The sequence below is a fragment of the Carassius carassius genome, chromosome 7 (genome assembly GCF_963082965.1).
Source record: "Carassius carassius chromosome 7, fCarCar2.1, whole genome shotgun sequence".
Lineage (NCBI taxonomy): Eukaryota > Metazoa > Chordata > Actinopteri > Cypriniformes > Cyprinidae > Carassius > Carassius carassius.
In genome coordinates this window covers 36436512-36457185 of record NC_081761.1, presented here as the reverse complement: position 1 = coordinate 36457185, position 20674 = coordinate 36436512, and the positions used below count along the sequence as shown (strand labels likewise).

Below are 20674 nucleotides of genomic sequence, written 5' to 3'. Positions count from 1 at the left end.
GAAAAACAGTATGTTACTGTCGAAATATGTCCATTTTTACAATGATTTTTTAACAGCGTAAGCTGCATTAAGGACATCTCTATAACATTGTCTTTCTCTTTTGCAGGAAGGAAACAATGAAACGCTACTCTCCCACCACTCATATCAAGCTCAGGGACATGCTGCTTGTTTGCGGTTCCCCCACTGGAGAAAATACCCTTCACTGCTATTACCAGCTACCTTAATTATAGAGAGGCCTGCTATTCTCTGCCTCAATAGAAGGGAGAATAACCCTTCGCTAGCCAGTAGGCTACATTAAGGATATATCAATAACACTGTCTTTTCTCTTTGCAGGATTGGAACAAGGTTGCTTTTGGGGGGTTCTTCTTCAGGCCGTAATACCTCTCATTATGTTTTGGGGGTTAATGTTAAAGCTCTTGTATGTCCAGTTATTCTTGGAGCAAGAACCCCCATAAGGAACCATACCGCCAAAGATAAATTGTGTTCAATAAACTCAAGTAAACTTGCCAAAGTGGTCCCTGTCTGAAATCGAGTGCAGCGTTAGTTCAGTCAGGCCACGGAGGCAGGGCTGTGAACAGCTGATGCGGTCAGCTGTCAAATCACTCCAATCACCACCACTCTTCTATTAGAGATGGGACATATATATATACGTGGCACTACTGCTCGGGAAGTATGCTTAACGGCTTGCAACCCTCCCTCCCTCCCAATTATAAGCATGAGCACATTACTGTGCACCTTCTGGTTGTAGTCTTGTTTGTTTCAGATCACTAAGGCTTCCAAAAATCTTAGCTGGTATGGACCTCACTGCTGAGAGACACCCATCTTCATAACCAGGCTACAGGATAGACGTCCCACTGCCACATTGTTATGTTTTTCTAAATTCATTGTTCCGGTAGGTTAATGTTACAGCTCTTGTATGTTCAGTTATTCTGGGAGCAAGAACCCCCATAAGGAACCATACCGCCAAGATAAATTGTGTTCAGTAAACTCAAGTAAACTTGCCAAAGTGTTTCCTGTCTGAACTCTGGTTGCATAATAAATGCTGATTTGTTTTCTGCTAAAGTGAAACTGAAAGTAAACTGCATGTGCTGTACAGGAAAAACCTTGAATTACAGGAAAAGATATCAGGGGCGTGTGTGTTATTGCATTAAGTGCATGCGCCTGTGTGTTTGTGTGTGTGTGTGTGTCTTCACTGTCAGTTCATTTGCTGTTAAATTTAATTCTTATCCTGCACCGAACTATATGTTATTTATGATATGAATACTGATTCATTTTTAGATATACTATGGTTACGTGAAGTATTAAACATTTTAACAATCACTTAATTCATGACTCCTTCCACTACTTGAAGTCCTCAGTTACAATTCTGTTTACATTTTGTTTATCATTATTTTCTACATGCATTATAATGAAGGCTTTGTGTAAGGTTTCCTGTTGACACAGACTTGAACAATACAACTACAAAAATATTTCCTATCATGAATATGAAGGACGACTGAGCCAATGAGAGTTTTTAAGGACACATGTAGCACCGCCTCAAGTGCAGCCCAATCCTGTTTTCTAGGATTTTCTCCATCTGAATCACTTTATCCTAAATCCACCCATCTGCATGTGGTAAATAGAGTTCCTGAGTGAGGCGTCATTTGAACGAACAGAGCAGAAGAAAAGATTTTACGTGAGTATATCACTTACAGTTGTATACATGAGAAGATTGTCAGTTCAGAGCATTTTGAATTGATTTTATAGAAACTAGTGTAAATTGGTGTAAGACGTGTGTGCTTGTGTTTGTGTTTCTCCAACAATGTGTTATACTCACTTAAATCAAACATGTTAAAAAAAGAGATAAGTTATGTAAATGCCTAATACATTCTAAAAAAAATAATCTGCTTCCTCTAAAATTCAGTGTGAAAATGTGAGTACTGCACAATCTTTCACAATGCTATGGGTGATTGTCAAGTGTTAAAGTCACCAAGAAATCAAAATAAACATTTAATTTAAATTGAATATTGGTGTTTTTGTTATAAATGTACTACTAAAAATCGCTGTAAAAATGCCAAATTTTGACCATAACATACTGTTTTCCATTAAAAGTGCATGCTAGGTAATGTTTGTCATTTTTGAGAAAGGAGTTTACTACCATATAATGTGAATTATCAGTGATCAAAATCGACACTCAGAGGCTGTGTTTCAAATCACACCCTCCACCCTCATCCTCAAAAAAGTGCAATGCTTTGTTACTTAAAAATTAAGCATATTAAAAATAAAAGATTTGAAAAGATTAAAAAAATTCTCAAGCAGAACAGTATAATATAATATAATATAATATAATATAATATAATATAATATAATATAATATAATATAATATAATATAATATAATATAATATAATATATACACTCTAACAAGGAAAACTACATATACAGCTTTCATAAATCTTAATGTTACAAATGGAGCCTTATTGTAAAGTGATACTATTTCATTTCAACAGTCATGCTTAAAGGAATAAGCATGTCGGCTGAATTTAAATATGCTTCTAAATTGTCACATGTCAAAACAAACAACACTTGGTGTCAATGATTTCCGCCTCTAGAGGCCGCTCCGCATACTGTCTATTGGTAGCGGACCCTTCTCAACCGCTCCAGCAAAAGATGCAACCCGGGAAACTATCGGCATTTACTTTTACCGATAGTTCCATCAACTATCTATCGGTGCCGATTAATCGGCAAAATTTTAACCTTGGTTGACCTCTAATTACTAATTTAATTAGCCTTTCGCTTAACTGATGTTATATGTTTTATATGATGTGAGTATTACTTTAATGTGAGTATCTAAAATACTCACATAAAATGTTCCTTAAATGCATTTAAAAGATGTACCAGATAAACATCAAATAATGGTTACTCTTCTGACCATGTACAATTTTTTTATTTTTTTTATTAAGGCAACACACCACCACAGTTTTAGTTTAGCTATCACTGCTCTAGACTGTCTGTTCTGCCTCTGGATATAAAGTCCAATTTATTTAACTCTGGTCGAGAATCGTCCCATGTTTTCTCATAGACTTCCATCTTTTTTTTTTTTTTACTGCAGGGACTGCAATGCAGTCTCTATGTGTTCCAGGAGGGCTAGCACTAATGTCTTTCTTTATCAAACATAAACTTTTAACTTGTGCAAGTGCAACTATCTGTGGGAACATATTACTTACCTTTATAGGGGTCCTATTGTGCTTTTTCACTTTTTCAATTTTAGTTAGTCTGTACTGTTGCTGAGCATAAAAAAGATCTGCAAAGTTACAAAGCTCAAAGTCCAATTTAAACGGATATATTTTATTTAACAGAAATCATTTGGACTACAATGCATAATTTCTGTAATTTATAATATCACAAAGATCGGCGAATGGGACGAGACCTGGCTGCACTAGAGAAGGCAACGAGTGTTATCACTATGTCTGAGATGTGCTAGCTTTCCCAAGGCAGACTAGCTTAGAGTGGTTAAAATCATCCGGGTTTAATTCTCACTCAAATTGATTTGATTTCACAACACACGACACACACTGAACCAGCTAGCCAATCACAGCTCAATTCGTATTTCAGAATTTGATATGAGATCCTGTTCTAGTACATCCCCAAAACGAAATCAAGACCTTGTAAAAGAGCATAATAGCACCCCTTTAAGCTGAAGTCAGGACAAGTCTGTATGGCCTACACTGTAAAATATTTCCAGGATTTCACAATTTATAACTGTAATATTTCACATGTAATTACATTATTACCACTTCACAGGCTTTAACTGGGATATTTCACAATATAATACCGTATTTTGAGTTTTACTGTGAAAATAATGCAGGCGCGGGGCTTTTACAAGAAACTACTGTGAATTCCGTCATTTTCGCGCTGCAACTGCGTCATCTGAGCTCCCCCGGAGCTCCCTGGCCTGATCTCCTCCATGGTCTTACTCGACGGATTCAGTGCGGTAAGTGTTTAATTTTAAACCTTGTCAATTTGATGACTGTTTTTAATATGAAATTTCATGTTATTTAAAAGTATGAACCAAATTAGCGTTAGTTAAGTTCTGTTTCATGTTTTTGTAACTTAGCTGGAGCAGACTCGCGTCTAGGTTTGAGCGCGCAAATTTGAATGATCAGATGTTGGTTGTGTTAATACGTGTATAGCTAGTAGTACCGTATTAAGTTATTAACTGTGAGGCTTCACGTTAACTACACCGTCAAAATTGAACTTTAGCTTTGCTTAATGCTTTTCTTAGTTAATGTTCGTTACTCTAACAGCGCTCTCTCTTTTCCCACAGCATTTTTCTACCACCGGGAAATAAAGTTATAAGGTAAGCTGTGGCCTTAATGTGTGTATTATGACAGTTATGATGAACTAGATACATTATAGTGTTGTGGATTTGTGCAAAGGTGGAATAAATTAATCTCAAATTAGTAATGTTAGCTAGCTGGGCGTCGTCCATATTTTTCTGCCGTGTGTGTGAAACGGAGCAGCCATTGTCTGTCTCGTCAACAGAAAAAATAAAGTGCATTTTATTATAAAAAAGATATAGGAAAATAAATGTGTTTATCACTGAATTAGTGGAGCTTCGTTATTAGCTTCCATATTAGGAGCCATTTTGTCTGTGAACGGGTAATAATTCTAGGAGGAAGAGTGCAAGCAGAAACAGCCACATGGAGATGGACTGGCAACAGGCTCTTCCTCCATCCTCTGCAAACAGTACGTGTAAATGATGTAAATTGTTGTGTGCAAATGCATTGCCTGGGTAAATCACACACATCTAACTTACTTTGTTGCAGGACTATTTTTGACTGTGTGTTTGTGATGTAAATGTTTTTCAGTTGCTGTTAAGTTATTTAAATGGTTGCTGTTTAATTGAATCCAAGTAATGTCACCTTGTTAAAACTGAGCTAACTTTAGTTTTGCTCAGTACTGCAACAGCAGTGACCCACTGAAGGTGATGACTGGGAACTGAAACCTTTTTAATCCCACTTGAAGGTTGAACCACTGTAGTCACATGGACTATTTTAACAATCTTCACTACCTTTCCGGGCCTTGAAAGTGGTAATAAAATTGCTGTCCATGGAGGAGTCAGAAAATGTCTTAATTTGTGTTCCAAAGATGAACGAAGGGCTAACGTGTTTGGAATGAGGGTGGGTTTTTGGGTAAACTATCCCTTTAATCTGTTCTACGAGTTTAGACAGGCTGCAAAATGTGTACAATTCATTGTTCTTACGTTTATTTGAATTAAACATGCCTTTTCAATGTTATAGGTTATTGATATGTTAGAATTAAAACGTCAAATTTACAGACCTTCTTTACAATAGTTTTAAGTGTAAATTTACATCACATTACTGGCTTACTGAGTTGCATTACTATGTACACATGTCATGTAATTTTTGCTTAACCTCAATCATGTTACTTTCAGAGTCCTCTGGTTTGTTGATTTATTATTAATTGATATAGTACTATTCACATTATTTATCTGATTTATCATGAGTTTTACAATTTTGATTTCTTAAATTGTACACATTTTAGGATTAGTTTTACAATGCGAGTACCATACTTGCAGGTACTTGCAGGCACCACAAAGTAACTTAAACTTTTGGTCTTTCTTATCTTTTGTAGATAGTGGACAGAACCCATACTATGCAGGTGCCTGCTGCAAGGGAAGGAGTGAGACACCTGCAACCCTCTCTTTTCCCACCTTTTTGTCTTTTCTTCCCTCTCTCACTCTCTCTTCTCACTCTCTCTTCTCTCTCTCCTTCTTTCTCTTTTCAGCTCCTACGTTGTGAAGTACCATTATCACATAGTAAACACATGCACAGTGCACACACATAGACACACATTCCTGTTACCCAGTGTTCATTCCTGTTACCCAGTGTTTATTCCTGTTATTAAATTGTATTTTTCAAGTACCATTATCACATAATGGTAAACACAGTAAACACATTCACACACATATTGACAGACATTCATGTTACACAGTGTTTATTCCTGTTATTAAAATGTATTTTTCTTCTAAAAAAATAAAAGTGAAACCATTGTTTTTATCAGTTTTGTTTGGTCAATCATTTATGCTAAATCACAGTATAGACATGGTTAAATACAGTAATTCTACAGCAGCTTACTGTTAAATTACAGTAATATGATAGACTAACTGTAATTGCACAGTAAAATACTGTAATTATACAGCAGCTTACTGCTAAATCACAGTAATATGACGGCATAGTTATTGTGAAGTCACAGTAAACAGCTGTCATTTCACAATTATTTACTGTAAAAATGATACTGTAACTTGCTGTGAAAGTCATGCAATTATTAACCTGCAATTTATTGTAAATTTACAGTGAAATAATTAACAGTGTAAATAAAGCAAACCAGTATCTAACAGCTTTGATGAATGAAGATTTTAATTGAGGTAAAGACGGTAACAGTCTTACAGATAAATGTCATAGTAGACATACGCGAGTCCATTATTTTTAGGGTGCATATAATATTCAGCCTCTGATAGCTTTTTGCACGAACACATTTCTGTATGGTTGCATGTCTGGGAAGTATTTTATAATGGACACTCACTGAAGAAGTGTGTTTTAAAGGAGCTTTTGATGGTCAGTGGTGTTTATATATATATATATATATATGGGCATCAACAAACACTTTTACAGAGAAACTGTTGACTGGTCATACTGAGCTGCCTTCAGATCACCACATTCTACAAATCCAGAATGTTTTTATTTTATTATATATACATACACACACACACACACACACACACACACACACACACACACACAAAAATCTGATTTCACAGTAAACAAATGAAAAGAGATATATTTAATTTTGTTGTAAAAATGCCTTAAATTTATGTAATGTAGTGAGCTACTTTTTGTAACTTTGCATTGTTGTTAAATAAAGTTTTAAAACACAGCTATCCAAAGAAGACACAACTACAAGTATTTCACATTTACAGTACGTTCATTGCTTTAACAGACATTTGTCATCAAAGACAATAAAATGAGCATTATCCAATAACACGTTTAAAGTATAACATAATAAAATGTAAACGTTTTACTTAAAACATGGTACACACACACACACACACACACACACATATATATATATATATATATATATATATATATATATATATATATGTGTGAAAGTGAAACTTTGTATGAGAAAAAACTTGCTACTACATAGCCGCCATCTTGACACCCTACCTTCTGTTTTTTATTCAGTTTAGCTACAGATATCTGGTTGCCTTTGTCCATATTAGGGTTTTCCTGCACGTAGGGATGTAACGATTCACTCAACTCACAATTCGATTCGATTCAAGATTTATTTATTTTTAACAAAAAGACATTTAATATATTATAAATTAAATGTCCTTTTATTATTGCTTGGACAAAACGCTGCACATTTTTTTGTGAAACTGAATTATAACTATAATAATGATGAATGATTTCCATTTAAAATAAGAGGCAACCACTGCATTTTAATTATGATCCAAACAAGGATTCTGCATACATGCAGTTTTTAATCTAAATGAGTTAGTATATGAGACTGTATAATATCGAAAGTTTTTAAGCAAAAACAGAATTGTTGGTTTTGTGAAACTATACATAAAAATATCTGCATGAAACAGTAGATGAGCTGAATGAGATGCAGATTCACTCTCTGCCAGCAGGTAGCACTTAGAGTTTCCTTGGTTTCTGCTGTAAACAAAGCAGCTTTGCACTTTTATGAACTTTAGCACTTCATATTGGTCATGTAATTTTGAATACGAATAAAACATCAGGTCATGCATAGACCATGTTGTCTCTTTGAATTTAAATCCAGATTTATTTGCACTGGCCCTTAAAAACCTCTATGTGAACCAGGGGCAAAATAGCTTTCCAAGAGCTGACTGGTAGGATGACGGGAGGGGGAGAGGGCATTGACATTGTAAGTTACTATTTAAAAGGCTTTAGTTTCCACAGTATTTCAAACAACAAGTCAAATATATACAGAAAGCGAACAAAGAACATTTACATTACTACAGAACACTATCACTTCAGTCACAGAACATGACAGACTTCAGTCTAACATGAGTTTAAGCATCAATAAAGCTGTCTACACTGTATGATGAATTAATGTGTACATCTGCACTCTGTTGTTTACGATGAATTTGTGAGTGTAGAATTCAGTCATTGAACAAAACTCTGACATTTCAGTGATGACTCATCTGAATACTTCTGATAGGCCTTGTATTCATAAGCTTCACAGAACCGTTTGTGATTGGTTATAATACCCATTGCTGTTGGAACACGCAAAAGGAAATTTGATGCAACATGCACAGATCTAAATTTAATGCTGCAACCGACACTGTCCATTTCATTTTCATTTTCACTTTATTTGCAACAGCAATAATAGGTTTTATTTAATAAGAAATAAAATTTTGTTTTAGGAGAATTTGTTGGCATTTGGTGACCCCAAGCCCCCGTTAATTTCTGACCCGTGGTCAGAGGAAGGTTCAGTCTTACACACGCTCCGTCTATGACTGTCTGTATATGACTGTCATCTTCTCAACTCTACTTGTGTGTACATTACAGATCCAACATAGGCTAATACTTCATTTTAGTTTTTCAATCATAAATACTGTTGTTAAATATATTGAACGATAAGCATAACATTTTATTTAGAAATTAATTACTATTTATACTTAGCACTTTCACCGTTTTCACAAAAAAAAAAAAAAAAAAAAAAAAAACGTGTGCAGGGGGCCTGCAATGTGAAATTTGCTGATAAGGGCCTCCAAATATCTAGAACAAGCTCTGCATGGGAGTGAGAGAATTACAGGAAAACAAGAAAGTTTATTTATTTATTTATTTATTTATAATTATTAATTTTTACTAGGTATTGTCCTTAAAATATACAGTAAGAGAGAAAACACATTTCAAAACAATAAAAATTAGCTACTGTACATTCGTTGTAGGTGTTGCCATAGTGATATCATTCAGAATGGCTTCTCTTCCTCTGCTGATCTTCCTGCTCATGATTCACAGTGAGTCGTTTGAACACTTCAGAGACTCTCAATAGATTTTTCATACAGCTTTTTTTTCCAGCATCCAATAAGCTTATGTTTATTTGTTCAGTATGAATTCTGTGTTTCAGGGGTTTCTAGTGCTTATTGGGGTGTGAGTTACAGTCATTCAGACATCTGTGCACTAAAGGGGTCAACAGTGACAATCTACTGCACTTATACATACCCTACTGGACATCAGATCCAGGAAATGTTCTGGACCACAGGACCAAAAATGCGTAGTGAAAAAACTCCAGATCTGTCTAAGGACCCTGAATACAGTCAGAGGCTTCAGTATCTGGGAGATAAACAGCAGAACTGCACCTTTAGACTGAGTCATGTGACAGAGAAGGATTCACACATGTACTATTTCAGATTCATAACCGATAGAAATAAATGGACCGGTTATCCAGGAGTGAATCTTACTGTCACAGGTGACTTTCATGAGGTTATTCTTCTGTGCATTATGTTGAATAATAATCAGTGTATGACAGCAGCACTAGACCTAATGTGTGTGTTTTGTGCAGATCTTCAGGTGGAGTCTCCTCAGAGAGTGACAGAGGGTCATAATGTCAGTCTGACATGTAAAAGCAGCTGCGATCTGACTGACAGAGCAACATTCATCTGGTACAGAAACTCACAGCCATTAACTGAGAGAAGAGACAGAAACAATCAACTCCTGCTGCAGTCAGTCAGAAGAGAGGATGCAGGCAGATACAGCTGTGCTCTACAGGAACACAATCTCACATCACCACTCTCTGCTTATCTCAGTGTTATGTGTGAGTATGAATTCAGTCATATTTAATATGTCATATTTTGTTTATTATTAGGGCTGTCAACATTAACATGTTACCACATGCAATTAATTTTACAATCCTTAAAATAATTTAAAGCAATTAATGCAAAATTACTGAAGCCCAATTCTATTCAAATTATTTAACCCAGTTTTACTTCTCTGCTTGTGATCAGATCATTTTAAGCCACTAAACTCCGGTGTCCTGACATTTTATCCTATCCATCAGATTGTCCTAGCAGAGTTTACTGTGCTGTGCACATGCACACATCAATACGGTGTCCTTTTTCTCAAGCTGAACAACAATATTTAATGTATCTGCATTACTGTAAGGGTATGTATAGGGTTAAGGCAGGTGTAGACATTAATAAACTAACATTTTAAAAATAGATTTTTTCATTGTCAAATTGTATTACCCAATAGGAGATAGAAAAATCTGACAGTGCAGCACAAATCGACCATACATATATATATACAGGTCCTTCTAAAAAAATTAGCATATTGTGATAAAGTTCATTATTTTCCATAATGTAATGATAAAAATTAAACTTTCATATATTTTAGATTCATTGCACACCAACTGAAATATTTCAGGTCTTTTATTGTTTTAATACTGATGATTTTGGCATACAGCTCATGAAAACCCAAAATTCCTATTTCAAAAAATTTGCATATCATGAAAAGGTTCTCTAAACGAGCTATTAACCTAATCATCTGAATCAACTAATTAACTCTAAACACCTGCAAAAGATTCCTGAGGCTTTTAAAAACTCCCAGCCTGGTTCATTACTCAAAACCGCAATCATGGGTAAGACTGCTGACCTAACTGCTGTCCAGAAGGCCATCATTGACACCCTCAAGCGAGAGGGTAAGACACAGAAAGAAATTTCTGACCGAATAGGCTGTTCCCAGAGTGCTGTATCAAGGCACCTCAGTGGGAAGTCTGTGGGAAGGAAAAAGTGTGGCAAAAAACGCTGCACAATGAGAAGAGGTGACCGGACCCTGAGGAAGATTGTGGAGATGGACCGATTCCAGACCTTGGGGGACCTGCGGAAGCAGTGGACTGAGTCTGGAGTAGAAACATCCAGAGCCACCATGCACAGCGTGTGCAGGAAATGGGCTACAGGTGCCGCATTCCCCAGGTCAAGCCACTTTTGAACCAGAAACAGCAGCAGAAGCGCCTGACCTGGGCTACAGAGAAGCAGCTCTGGACTGTTGCTCAGTGGTCTAAAGTACTTTTTTCGGATGAAAGCAAATGTTGCATGTCATTCGGAAATCAAGGTGCCAGAGTCTGGAGGAAGACTGGGGAGAAGGAAATGCCAAAATGCCTGAAGTCCAGTGTCAAGTACCCACAGTCAGTGATGGTCTGGGGTGCCATGTCAGCTGCTGGTGTTGGTCCACTGTGTTTTATCAAGGGCCGGGTCAATGCAGCTAGTTATCAGGAGATTTTGAAGCACTTCATGCTTCTATCTGCTGAAAAGCTTTATGTAGATGAAGATTTCGTTTTTCAGCACGACCTGGCACCTGCTCACAGTGCCAAAACCACTGGTAAATGGTTTACTGACCATGGTATTACTGTGCTCAATTGGCCTGCCAACTCTCCTGACCTGAACCCCATAGAGAATCTGTGGGATATTGTGAAGAGAAAGTTGAGAGACGCAAGAGCCAACACTCTGGATGAGCTTAAGGCCGCTATCGAAGCATCCTGGGCCTCCATAACACCTCAGCAGTGCTTAATTTTTTGAGATAGGAATTTTGGGTTTTCATGAGCTGTATGCCAAAATCATCAGTATTAAAACAATAAAAGACCTGAAATATTTCAGTTGGTGTGCAATGAATCTAAAATATATTAAAGTTTAATTTTTATCATTACATTATGGAAAATAATGAACTTTATCACAATATGCTAATTTTTTGAGAAGGACCTGTATATATATATATATATATATATATATATATATGAAAAGTGCCATCTGAAATTTCACTTTAATAGCCTGGAAAAGGACCTTTACGTTGCAATTAAAGTAAAATGACTCAACCTAAGCATGGTAACTTGATAACAATCCTAATTTTAGATGAAAATTTCAGATGGCACTTAGAGGCTTTTGCATCTGAACTCTTCATATACATATATATATATATATATATATATATATATATATATATATATATATATATATATATATATATATATATATATATACAGCTAAATCTCCAGTGTTAATTTAACAATCTGAGTGTGGACACATATAAACTCTGAAGCAGTGTTAAAACTAACACTGAAGCAGAGTTTAAGTTAATGAGATAATTAAGAAGTTAATTGAGTTATGATTGACCATTATTGAAGACACATTTTCTATACATTTTGAAGGCATCTCTTGTGATTCTGTGATTTTGATTTTTTTTTTTCATTTTTATTAAAGAGTTTTAATTTTAGGCACACCACATATATATATGCATTTTTTCTTTTATCAATAATAATTCTGAGTGTCTATTTAGTACAAGTACATGCATCTGCCACACTTGCACAGCCTGGCTTTTTTCATTTTGCATGACCGTCCCAAGTTTAAATGCATTTTTTTTATTCTATTGCTCTCCTTATTTCCATCGCATATAAGTTTAGATTCAGACTGTGAGATGACATGGTTTCTAATTCTAATACAATCTCTGCTGAAGTACAGAATGTTTTATATTTCAAAAGATTACCTAAAAATAACATCAATTTACTTATAGATCCTCCAAAGCACACATTTGTAGCAGTGAGTCCGTGTTGTGAACTAGTAGAGGGTAATTCAGTGAATCTGAGCTGCAACTGTGATTCATACCCTCCTGCTCTGAACTTCAGCTGGTTTAAAGGAGGAACATTTTTAGGATCTGGAAGAATCTACAGCATCTCAAAGATCAGCTCTGATCACAATGGAGAATACAAGTGCAAGTCCATTACTGAACATGGAGAGAAATACTCTGATGCTGTGACTTTAAATGTCATGTGTGAGTATATTATACAAATTAAGATGTTGAAGTAAAATCCAGCATTACTATTATAATTTTTTAGTAAATATTAGTAGAAAAAAAAGTTTCATGTTTCATGATCTTTGTCCCAATAAGTTTGGTAAGAAAAATGCTTTTTTTCTGATATTTTATTATTTCGTGTCAGGTGTGGGATGTCCTGTGATATTGTACATATCCATTGGAGTGTTTATTGGAGCTGCAGTTGTTATAATGATGGTCCTGATTTGGTAAGATGTGCATAGTATTTGTTTGCTGGTGCATAATTGGATTTATAATGTTCAGTAAAAAATAAAAAAATAGTCTAATGTCTAGTTGTTTTTACAAATGTTGATTTTGATATTTTTTCTACAAGCAATTATTTATATATTATTTCTATACTGTATTATGCACCATATTCATTATCTTTTTAATGTGAAACATTAAGGATGAAAAAGAGAAAAAACGCACAGGAGTCTCAGGTGAGAAAAACTAAGAGTAATTTATTGATCAGGTCAGTTGACTGAAAGGTCTGAATGTAGTTGTGAACTGTATAGTGAGTTATTTACATGCATCAGATACCTGTCTGTTCTTTTTTTTTTTTTTAACAAAGATGAACCTGTCCAGACCCCATCACAACATATGTCAAACTTCTGATGTGAAGATGACGGATACTGTATATGAAAATGAAATGGTAAGTTATTGTTATGGTTATTGTCTCGATTTTACAGATGTTTTTTTCATTAGCAGGTTTTTTTTGGGGGGGTAAACCTCTAGGGATGCATCATCTCGTTTTCAATGGGGTGCTAATCTACAAAAATTAAATAACATAATAAAACAAACAACAATGATCATAGCATTCAAAAAAACACACCCTACTACAATATTAACATATAAAATATTAACAATTATATTTATATGTACCTAGCATTTATAAATATAAGCAAAGATACATCATCTAAAGCAATTACAAGTTTTAACAAGAAAACCATTTTTAAACATATAAAATAAAGTCAGAGATTGTACATTTAAATTTAAATCATTCCAATCTGCCAGAGCCTCATACCTAAATTACTTTTTCCAAAATACTTTCTTAACAAAAGGAGTAATAAACAATGTGCAGAATGCCTTAATTGATGTGAAGAATATAATATCAAGCACTGCAAAAATAATTAGGATTTTTTTTTTTTATAAAAAGTAGAGTAATGTAAAGAGTGCAAGTGTTAAATGGTCTTTTTATTATTATTATTATTCTTTTTTTTTTTTTTTTGTAAGAAATCTAGTATATAGAAAAAAATAGACTATAAAGTGCTGATGTTAGAGTTTCAGGTATATATAGAAGCATTTCCTGAAGATAGCTAAGGACTCAGCTGTTCGTATTGAGTTGGGTAGGATATTCCACCAGGATGGAACAGTAAATGTAAAATTCCATGAAATTAGTTGGCATTTCCAATTAATGTAGGGATGTCACATTCTTATTATTATAAGGGCTATTAGTATTAGTTTATTTTTATTACTATAATAAAAATACAATTAATTTGTACTGCAATAATTTCATTTTGCATCACCGCATAACTGATGCATAGAGAATTAGCTTACTCATTGGAAATGTTTTAATAAGGTCTTTTAAAACATCTTTATTATATTTTATATCCTAATATATAATAAATGATCATGACTAAACACATAATAAATAAACCTAAACAGGTTTTTTTCTCCCTCTGAAGTATTATGGTGGTAATATATAATAAAAATCACAGGTTTTTTTTCTTAAGAATAACAAATTTAAATCAAGATCATACATACATAACAGCTAAGGATGGCTGAAGCGAAACAGTCGTTCCGAAGCTTTGCGAGATCCCGAAGCGCAGATGTGTCGAAACACTGATCCGAAGCGTGATTCGAAACACCCATGTCACGTGACTATGACCAAACGAAGCCTCGAAGTGTTTCACTAATTGTTTCATCAGGTGTGGTCCGCCGAATCAGCGTTTGATTGGAACGGTCGGGAACAGACCACACAATCGCACATCTGTATAAAAGTGAAATAAACACATTTTGACCTCGTGGGTTTTTGTGAGAGGAGTTTGACTTTGAGATAGCGGATTTTTGGTGATATAGTGACATAGTGCGATTTGATTAGTTATAGGCAATTTAGACTTACATTTAAATTTACACAACACATTGACTGAGAGGCTAGAGACAGACAGAGTATACATATAGTGACACATTAATAGATACATAGATATAAATATATATAGACAGCTAGATTAATAGATAGATACATATATAGATAGATTACAGATACATATATAAATACATATATTATAGATAGATACATATATAGATAGATTATAGATACATATATAAATACATATATTATAGATAGATACATATATAGATACATAGATTATAGATACATATCTAGATACATAGATCGATTCATATATAGATAGATAGATTTGGATAGATAGATAAAATGGAAGCTCCCCAGAAGAGATGCCGTACATCTGTGGTGTGGGAGCATTTCCATTTAGAAACCCCAAATAAAGTGAGATGTGTGTATTGTGATCGGCAGCTAGCCTACTGCAACAATACATCATCCATGATGCGCCAGTTGAGGAGCACTCATCCTGTCATTTTGCAGGGTGCAGAGGATGGCATTCCCCCTGTACCTAGGCCTGCTACTGACACTGCTGGGCCATCTAAGCAAGGTATGCATTGTTTGGGATATAATTATAATTGAAATATAATTACAACCTTTTGGGATACTGTTTATAAAGTTTATAAGTTATATAAAGCACTGATTATAAACACTGGAAGGTTTCCAAATAATGAACCAGTAGGCTATACTTTTAATAGATGTGCACTAATTGAAGCTGTATTTTTCCAATGTATTTGTCTGAAAGTATGTTTTGTCTTCTCTTTTAAAAGTCAGACAGAGGGAATTGGATGAGGCTCTTATAAACATGGTGGTGAAGGATCTGCAGCCCTTCACCATCGTGGACGATGAGGGATTCAGGGCATTTGTGAACCGGATTTCCGGAAGGTGCTTAAAATAATGGTCAGCGAAAAGTACAACAAAGCCAACGAGAAGACAATGGAGGACCTACAAAAGGCCGAATTTGTTAGCCTTACAGCTGACATGTGGTCCTCCATTAATATGGATGGATATCTTGGTGTGACTTGCCATTACATAACACCAGAGGCAAAAATGGCAACTGTTGTACTGGGTGTAAGGAGGTTTTACCAAACCCACACAGCCCAGCATCTCATGGAGGCTAAAGCCTTGCTAATGGCTGAGTGGGGAATAACCTCCAAAGTTCAGTGCATGGTGACTGACAATGCATCTAACATGATCCTAAGTGCCCAGCTACTCCACCTTCGCCATGTCCCATGTTTTGCTCATACTTTAAATTTGATTGTGAAAAAGGCACTAGATCAAACCCCAGTCATCAATGAAATACGCCAGAAGGCCAGAAAGATAGTGGGGTTGTTCAGATCCAGCTGCAAAGCAAAGGACAAGCTTGTGGAGATGCAGAGCTTGATGGGAAGACCAACTCTGAAACTGATACAAGAGGTTGACACGAGATGGAACAGCACATTTGACATGCTACAGCGCTTGTATGACCAACGTGAACCAGTGGCTGCTGCACTTTCCAACTTAAACAATGATACTGCTCCCCTGACAAGTATTGATTATGACATTATTGAACAATCATTGTCAATACTGCAACCATTCAAACTCGCAACAACAGAAATGTCAGAGGAAAAGAGAGTGTCTGCTTCAAAGTTTATACCACTGTACAGGATGTTGCAGCACAAGCTTGCACAGAAAAAAGGAAATGCAACGCAGGAATCAACTGTTCAATTAGGTAGGCCACAATGACCATACTACCCATGTGATTGGCCATAACTGTCATATTATTGTCATTATTATAAATATGTGTTTCTCCTGTTTTGGCTCATAGGCTCACATCTGCAAGAAGGTCTGCACTCCAGATGTGGAGGTTATGAGAGTTTTAGAGCCTTGGCACTGGCTACACTGCTGGACCCAAGGTTCAAAAATGTGGCATTTGGAAATGCTGCCAAAGCCCAGGAAGCTGAAAAGCATATCACACTGGAGTGTGCTTCACTGATGCGTTCAAACACAAATCCTGGTGAGCAGTTTCAGTCTGTGTTATGTTATGTAATCTGAATCATGTAATATAATCTATCCTTCATATATGCCGTCAGTTTAAGATTTGTTACTAATTGCTGTTTTCATTTTTATTCAGACCCAGAAATGTCAACATCACACCCATCATCATCACCATCACCATCAACATCAACACCAGTAGAAACACAGGACAGTTTATGGGAACTTTTTGATACTCGCATCCATCAAACCAAGATGATACACAATGCTACAGCTGATGCCACAGTGGAAGAGAAAAAAATACATCAACGATGCGTATTTGCCCAGAACTCATGATCCACTAACTTACTGGAAAGAGAGAGCAGTAATCTTTCCTCATTTGTATGTCCTTGCAAAAAAATATCTTTGTATGCCAGCAACAAGTGTCCCTTGTGAGAGGATTTTTTTCAAAGGCTGGAGAAATTATCTGTAAAAAAAGAAGTAGGCTAAGTCCTTCCACAGCAGATAAATTAATATTTTTGAATAAAAATCTCTAAAAAAGTGAGACATTGTGGCTTGATTTCTTTTATTAATATTCATTTTTCATGACCAAAATAACATTATGCACAGTGAGGAGCCTATAGGTTACAAGCTTCACATTTTAGAACATTATAATAATAAAAAAACAACACATTTTTTTAATGGCTCGTCAAGGTTGTTTCAGATCAACACCTGCAAGTGACCACTAGGTGTCACCATTGAGACGGGTGTCGGATTGATTCGAAGCCTCGAAACAATATGGCACATTTGGTTCAACTGTTTCATTGGTTCACGAGGCCTCGATTTTGCCATCACTATTAACAGCTTAGAAACAAGTTTATCAAAGCCGTCAAAAGGCTCAAGTGCTCAAATGAAGCAAATACTGACCACACTTATGGTGACAAAGTTATTTTTTATTTTCCTTCCAACTGATTTTATCCAAGGCTGTGCTTAAAGTCAGTTGTAGTTCTTGTGTTTCTCTTTTCTTCAGCGATGTTGATTGTTAACAGCAGGTGTTCATCATTATCTCATTAACTTTAACACTTTGAGGACTTGGTATTTAACTTGAGACTTGTTGGAGACTTGGAAGGAATGACTTGATTCCTCCTCTGATGAAATCAGCTGCTGAGTTCATGGGTGGAACAAACATATGGCAGGGATTTTACTTTCTGATTTCTGTAGTATCCACCTCTGCAATTTTTTGACAGCAATAGTTTAAATGCAAACAAAGAGCTAGACTTAGGTTAGATCCGTCCCGGCAGGCACAGGATGTAGACTCCAACATCGGTTAGAAGTTGGACTTTGGTTGAAAATGAAAATCGGGTTGACGTCTAAATCCAATGACTGTTTGACATCAAGCTCCAACATTGGGCAGATTCTGGGGGGAAGTCGTGGCCTAATGGTTAGAGAGTCGGACTCCCAATCGAAAGGTTGTGAGTTCGAGTCCCGGGCCGGCAGGAATTGTGGTTGGGGGGAGTGCATGTACAGTTCTCTCTCCACCCTCAATACCACAACTTAGGTGCCCTTGAGCAAGGCATCGAACCCCCAACTGCTCCCCGGGCGCCGCAGCATAAATGGCTGCCCACTGCTCCGGGTGTGTGCTCACAGTGTGTGTGTGTGTGTTCACTGCTCTGTGTGTGTGCATTTCGGATGGGTTAAATGCAGAGCACAAATTCTGGGTATGGGTCACCATACTTGGCTGAATGTCACTTCACACTTCACATTCTGAATTTTGTCTGGAATAAACACCCCCCCAAAAAAACATAAAAAAACAGTGAAATGCATGGCAGTACAAGTTATTACCAGCTTCACTTATTATTAATGATGGCAAGATGAAGCCTCATGAAGCATTAAGATTTTCAGCCTAGTGGTTCACAAAAGGGTTAATTTTTGGAAACTTAATTTGCTCACAATACCACCTGGTGGCCAACTAGTGTAAAACAAGCAGATATATTACAGACAGAGGTGTAAAGTCCAGGGGTCAGTAAGTAAAATTCCTGCCATTTTTTTGTTCCACCCATGAACGCAGCAGCTGATTTCAGCAGAGGAGGAACCAAGTCATTCCTTTCAAGCCACAAACTAGTCTCAAGTCAAATCCCAAGTCCTCAAAGAGTTAAAGTCAATGAGACAATTAGGAGACTAATTAAATGATGATTGTGCATTAGTGTTGAACACCTGCTATTATTGTGCATTACAGAGGATCAGATGCTGATGTTTTATTGGTTTAAATGATGCCACCATCATGGAGATCAGTGTTTGCTTCAGTTGGGCTCTTGAACTTGGCTTCTTGTGTTCAATATTTCTGTGTAAAAGTAAATGTAAAGCAGTGCAATCAGTGTTGTGCAGAAAGCTGCTACTAGTTGGTTTTACTTGATTAAGTAATTATTAAGCATTAGTTTTCAAAACAATTTTATTTAATTTAACATTTGACATTCAACACTTAATATTGGTTTAATAATTATACTGAATGTATTTAAATCTAATGTGTGTAATGAATATACATTTTTGAAAACTTGTCCTAAGACGCACAGACATCATGACCCAGCATATGAATCTCAACAATGGTGACAATCAAAAAAAAGCTTCAATCTGAAGTGCATGCTGGGTAACACCATAGTAAAAACTCCCATCATGCATTGTAGCATGAATAATTATTGTCACCACTGTTGAGGACCATATGATAATATAATAATATCATACGACAAGAGCCCTAATAAAGCAATCACTGATCTCTGTGATGGTGGTATCATTTTAATCAATGAATCAACCGGTCCTCTGTGATTCTCAATAACAGCAGGCGTTTATCACTAATGCACAATCATCATTTAATTAGTCATTTAATTATCTCACTATCTTTAACTGTTTGATGACTTGGGATTTAATTTGAGACTCATTTGTGACTTAGAAGGAATGACTTGGATCCTCCTCTGATGAAATCAGCTGCTGAGTTCATGACTGGAACAAAAATATGGCAGGAATTTTACTTTCTGATACCTAGATTTTACACCTCTGTCTGTAATATATCTGCTTGTTTTACACTCGTTGGCCACCAGGTGGTATTGTGAGCGAATGAAGTTTCCAGAAATTAACCCTTTCGTAAACCACTTGGCTGAAAAGCTTAAAGCTTCATGAGGCTTCATCTTGCCATCACTACACTGTTAAAAATGTATCGTATTTTTACAGGAAATTCCTGACAACTAATTGCCATGAATTTACAACAAGCAATATACAAAAAACATACTGTTAACTTAATACAATAACATTCTGTGTTCATACAGCAGTGTTGCTGTGATTACAGTTGCGTTAATACAATAAAATGTTGTATTTTGTATTGTTGTCATACAATCCTCAACAATGGTGACAATCCAAAAAAATACAAAAATAGATCTCAGCAATGCATGCTGGGAGCCATGAACATGTTTTGCATGCTGGCATGAAATATGTCACCATTGTTGTGTTTCATATGCTAAATGTTGATATCTGTAACTGTATAAATAACTGATGCAAAAAATTAAACTCCAATCCAAGTCAGACGGTGGGCTGGTATTTTAGTATGCAAATTTATTCAAAGAATATAGGAAATGAGAATACAACTCATAACTTGCAAACAGATTAGTAAGTATTAAAACCAGCTTCAAATATAGAAAATACAATTCCCAACATTA

At 35.8% G+C, this 20674-nt stretch overlaps 3 protein-coding genes across 3 annotated transcripts in view; all 3 read left to right on the top strand.

Moving 5' to 3' along the window:
- Positions 1 to 20674, top strand: part of LOC132144102 (adhesion G protein-coupled receptor E3-like) — a 150580-nt gene that overhangs the window by 33495 nt on the left and 96411 nt on the right. The gene's annotated exons all lie outside the window — the stretch shown is intronic.
- The window catches only part of LOC132144128 (adhesion G protein-coupled receptor E3-like), a 99132-nt gene that overhangs the window by 41829 nt on the left and 36629 nt on the right, over positions 1 to 20674 (top strand). The window lies entirely within an intron of this gene.
- Positions 1424 to 20674, top strand: part of LOC132144119 (B-cell receptor CD22-like) — a 30412-nt gene continuing 11161 nt past the window's right edge. Inside the window, exons 1-8 of the mRNA XM_059554877.1 lie at positions 1424 to 1675; positions 8986 to 9054; positions 9165 to 9506; positions 9600 to 9851; positions 12599 to 12856; positions 13023 to 13104; positions 13302 to 13335; positions 13467 to 13547. Coding sequence (XP_059410860.1) covers positions 9012 to 9054; positions 9165 to 9506; positions 9600 to 9851; positions 12599 to 12856; positions 13023 to 13104; positions 13302 to 13335; positions 13467 to 13547 — 1092 coding nt within the window. The 5' untranslated portion in view covers positions 1424 to 1675; positions 8986 to 9011. The remainder of the gene's footprint in view (positions 1676 to 8985; positions 9055 to 9164; positions 9507 to 9599; positions 9852 to 12598; positions 12857 to 13022; positions 13105 to 13301; positions 13336 to 13466; positions 13548 to 20674) is intronic.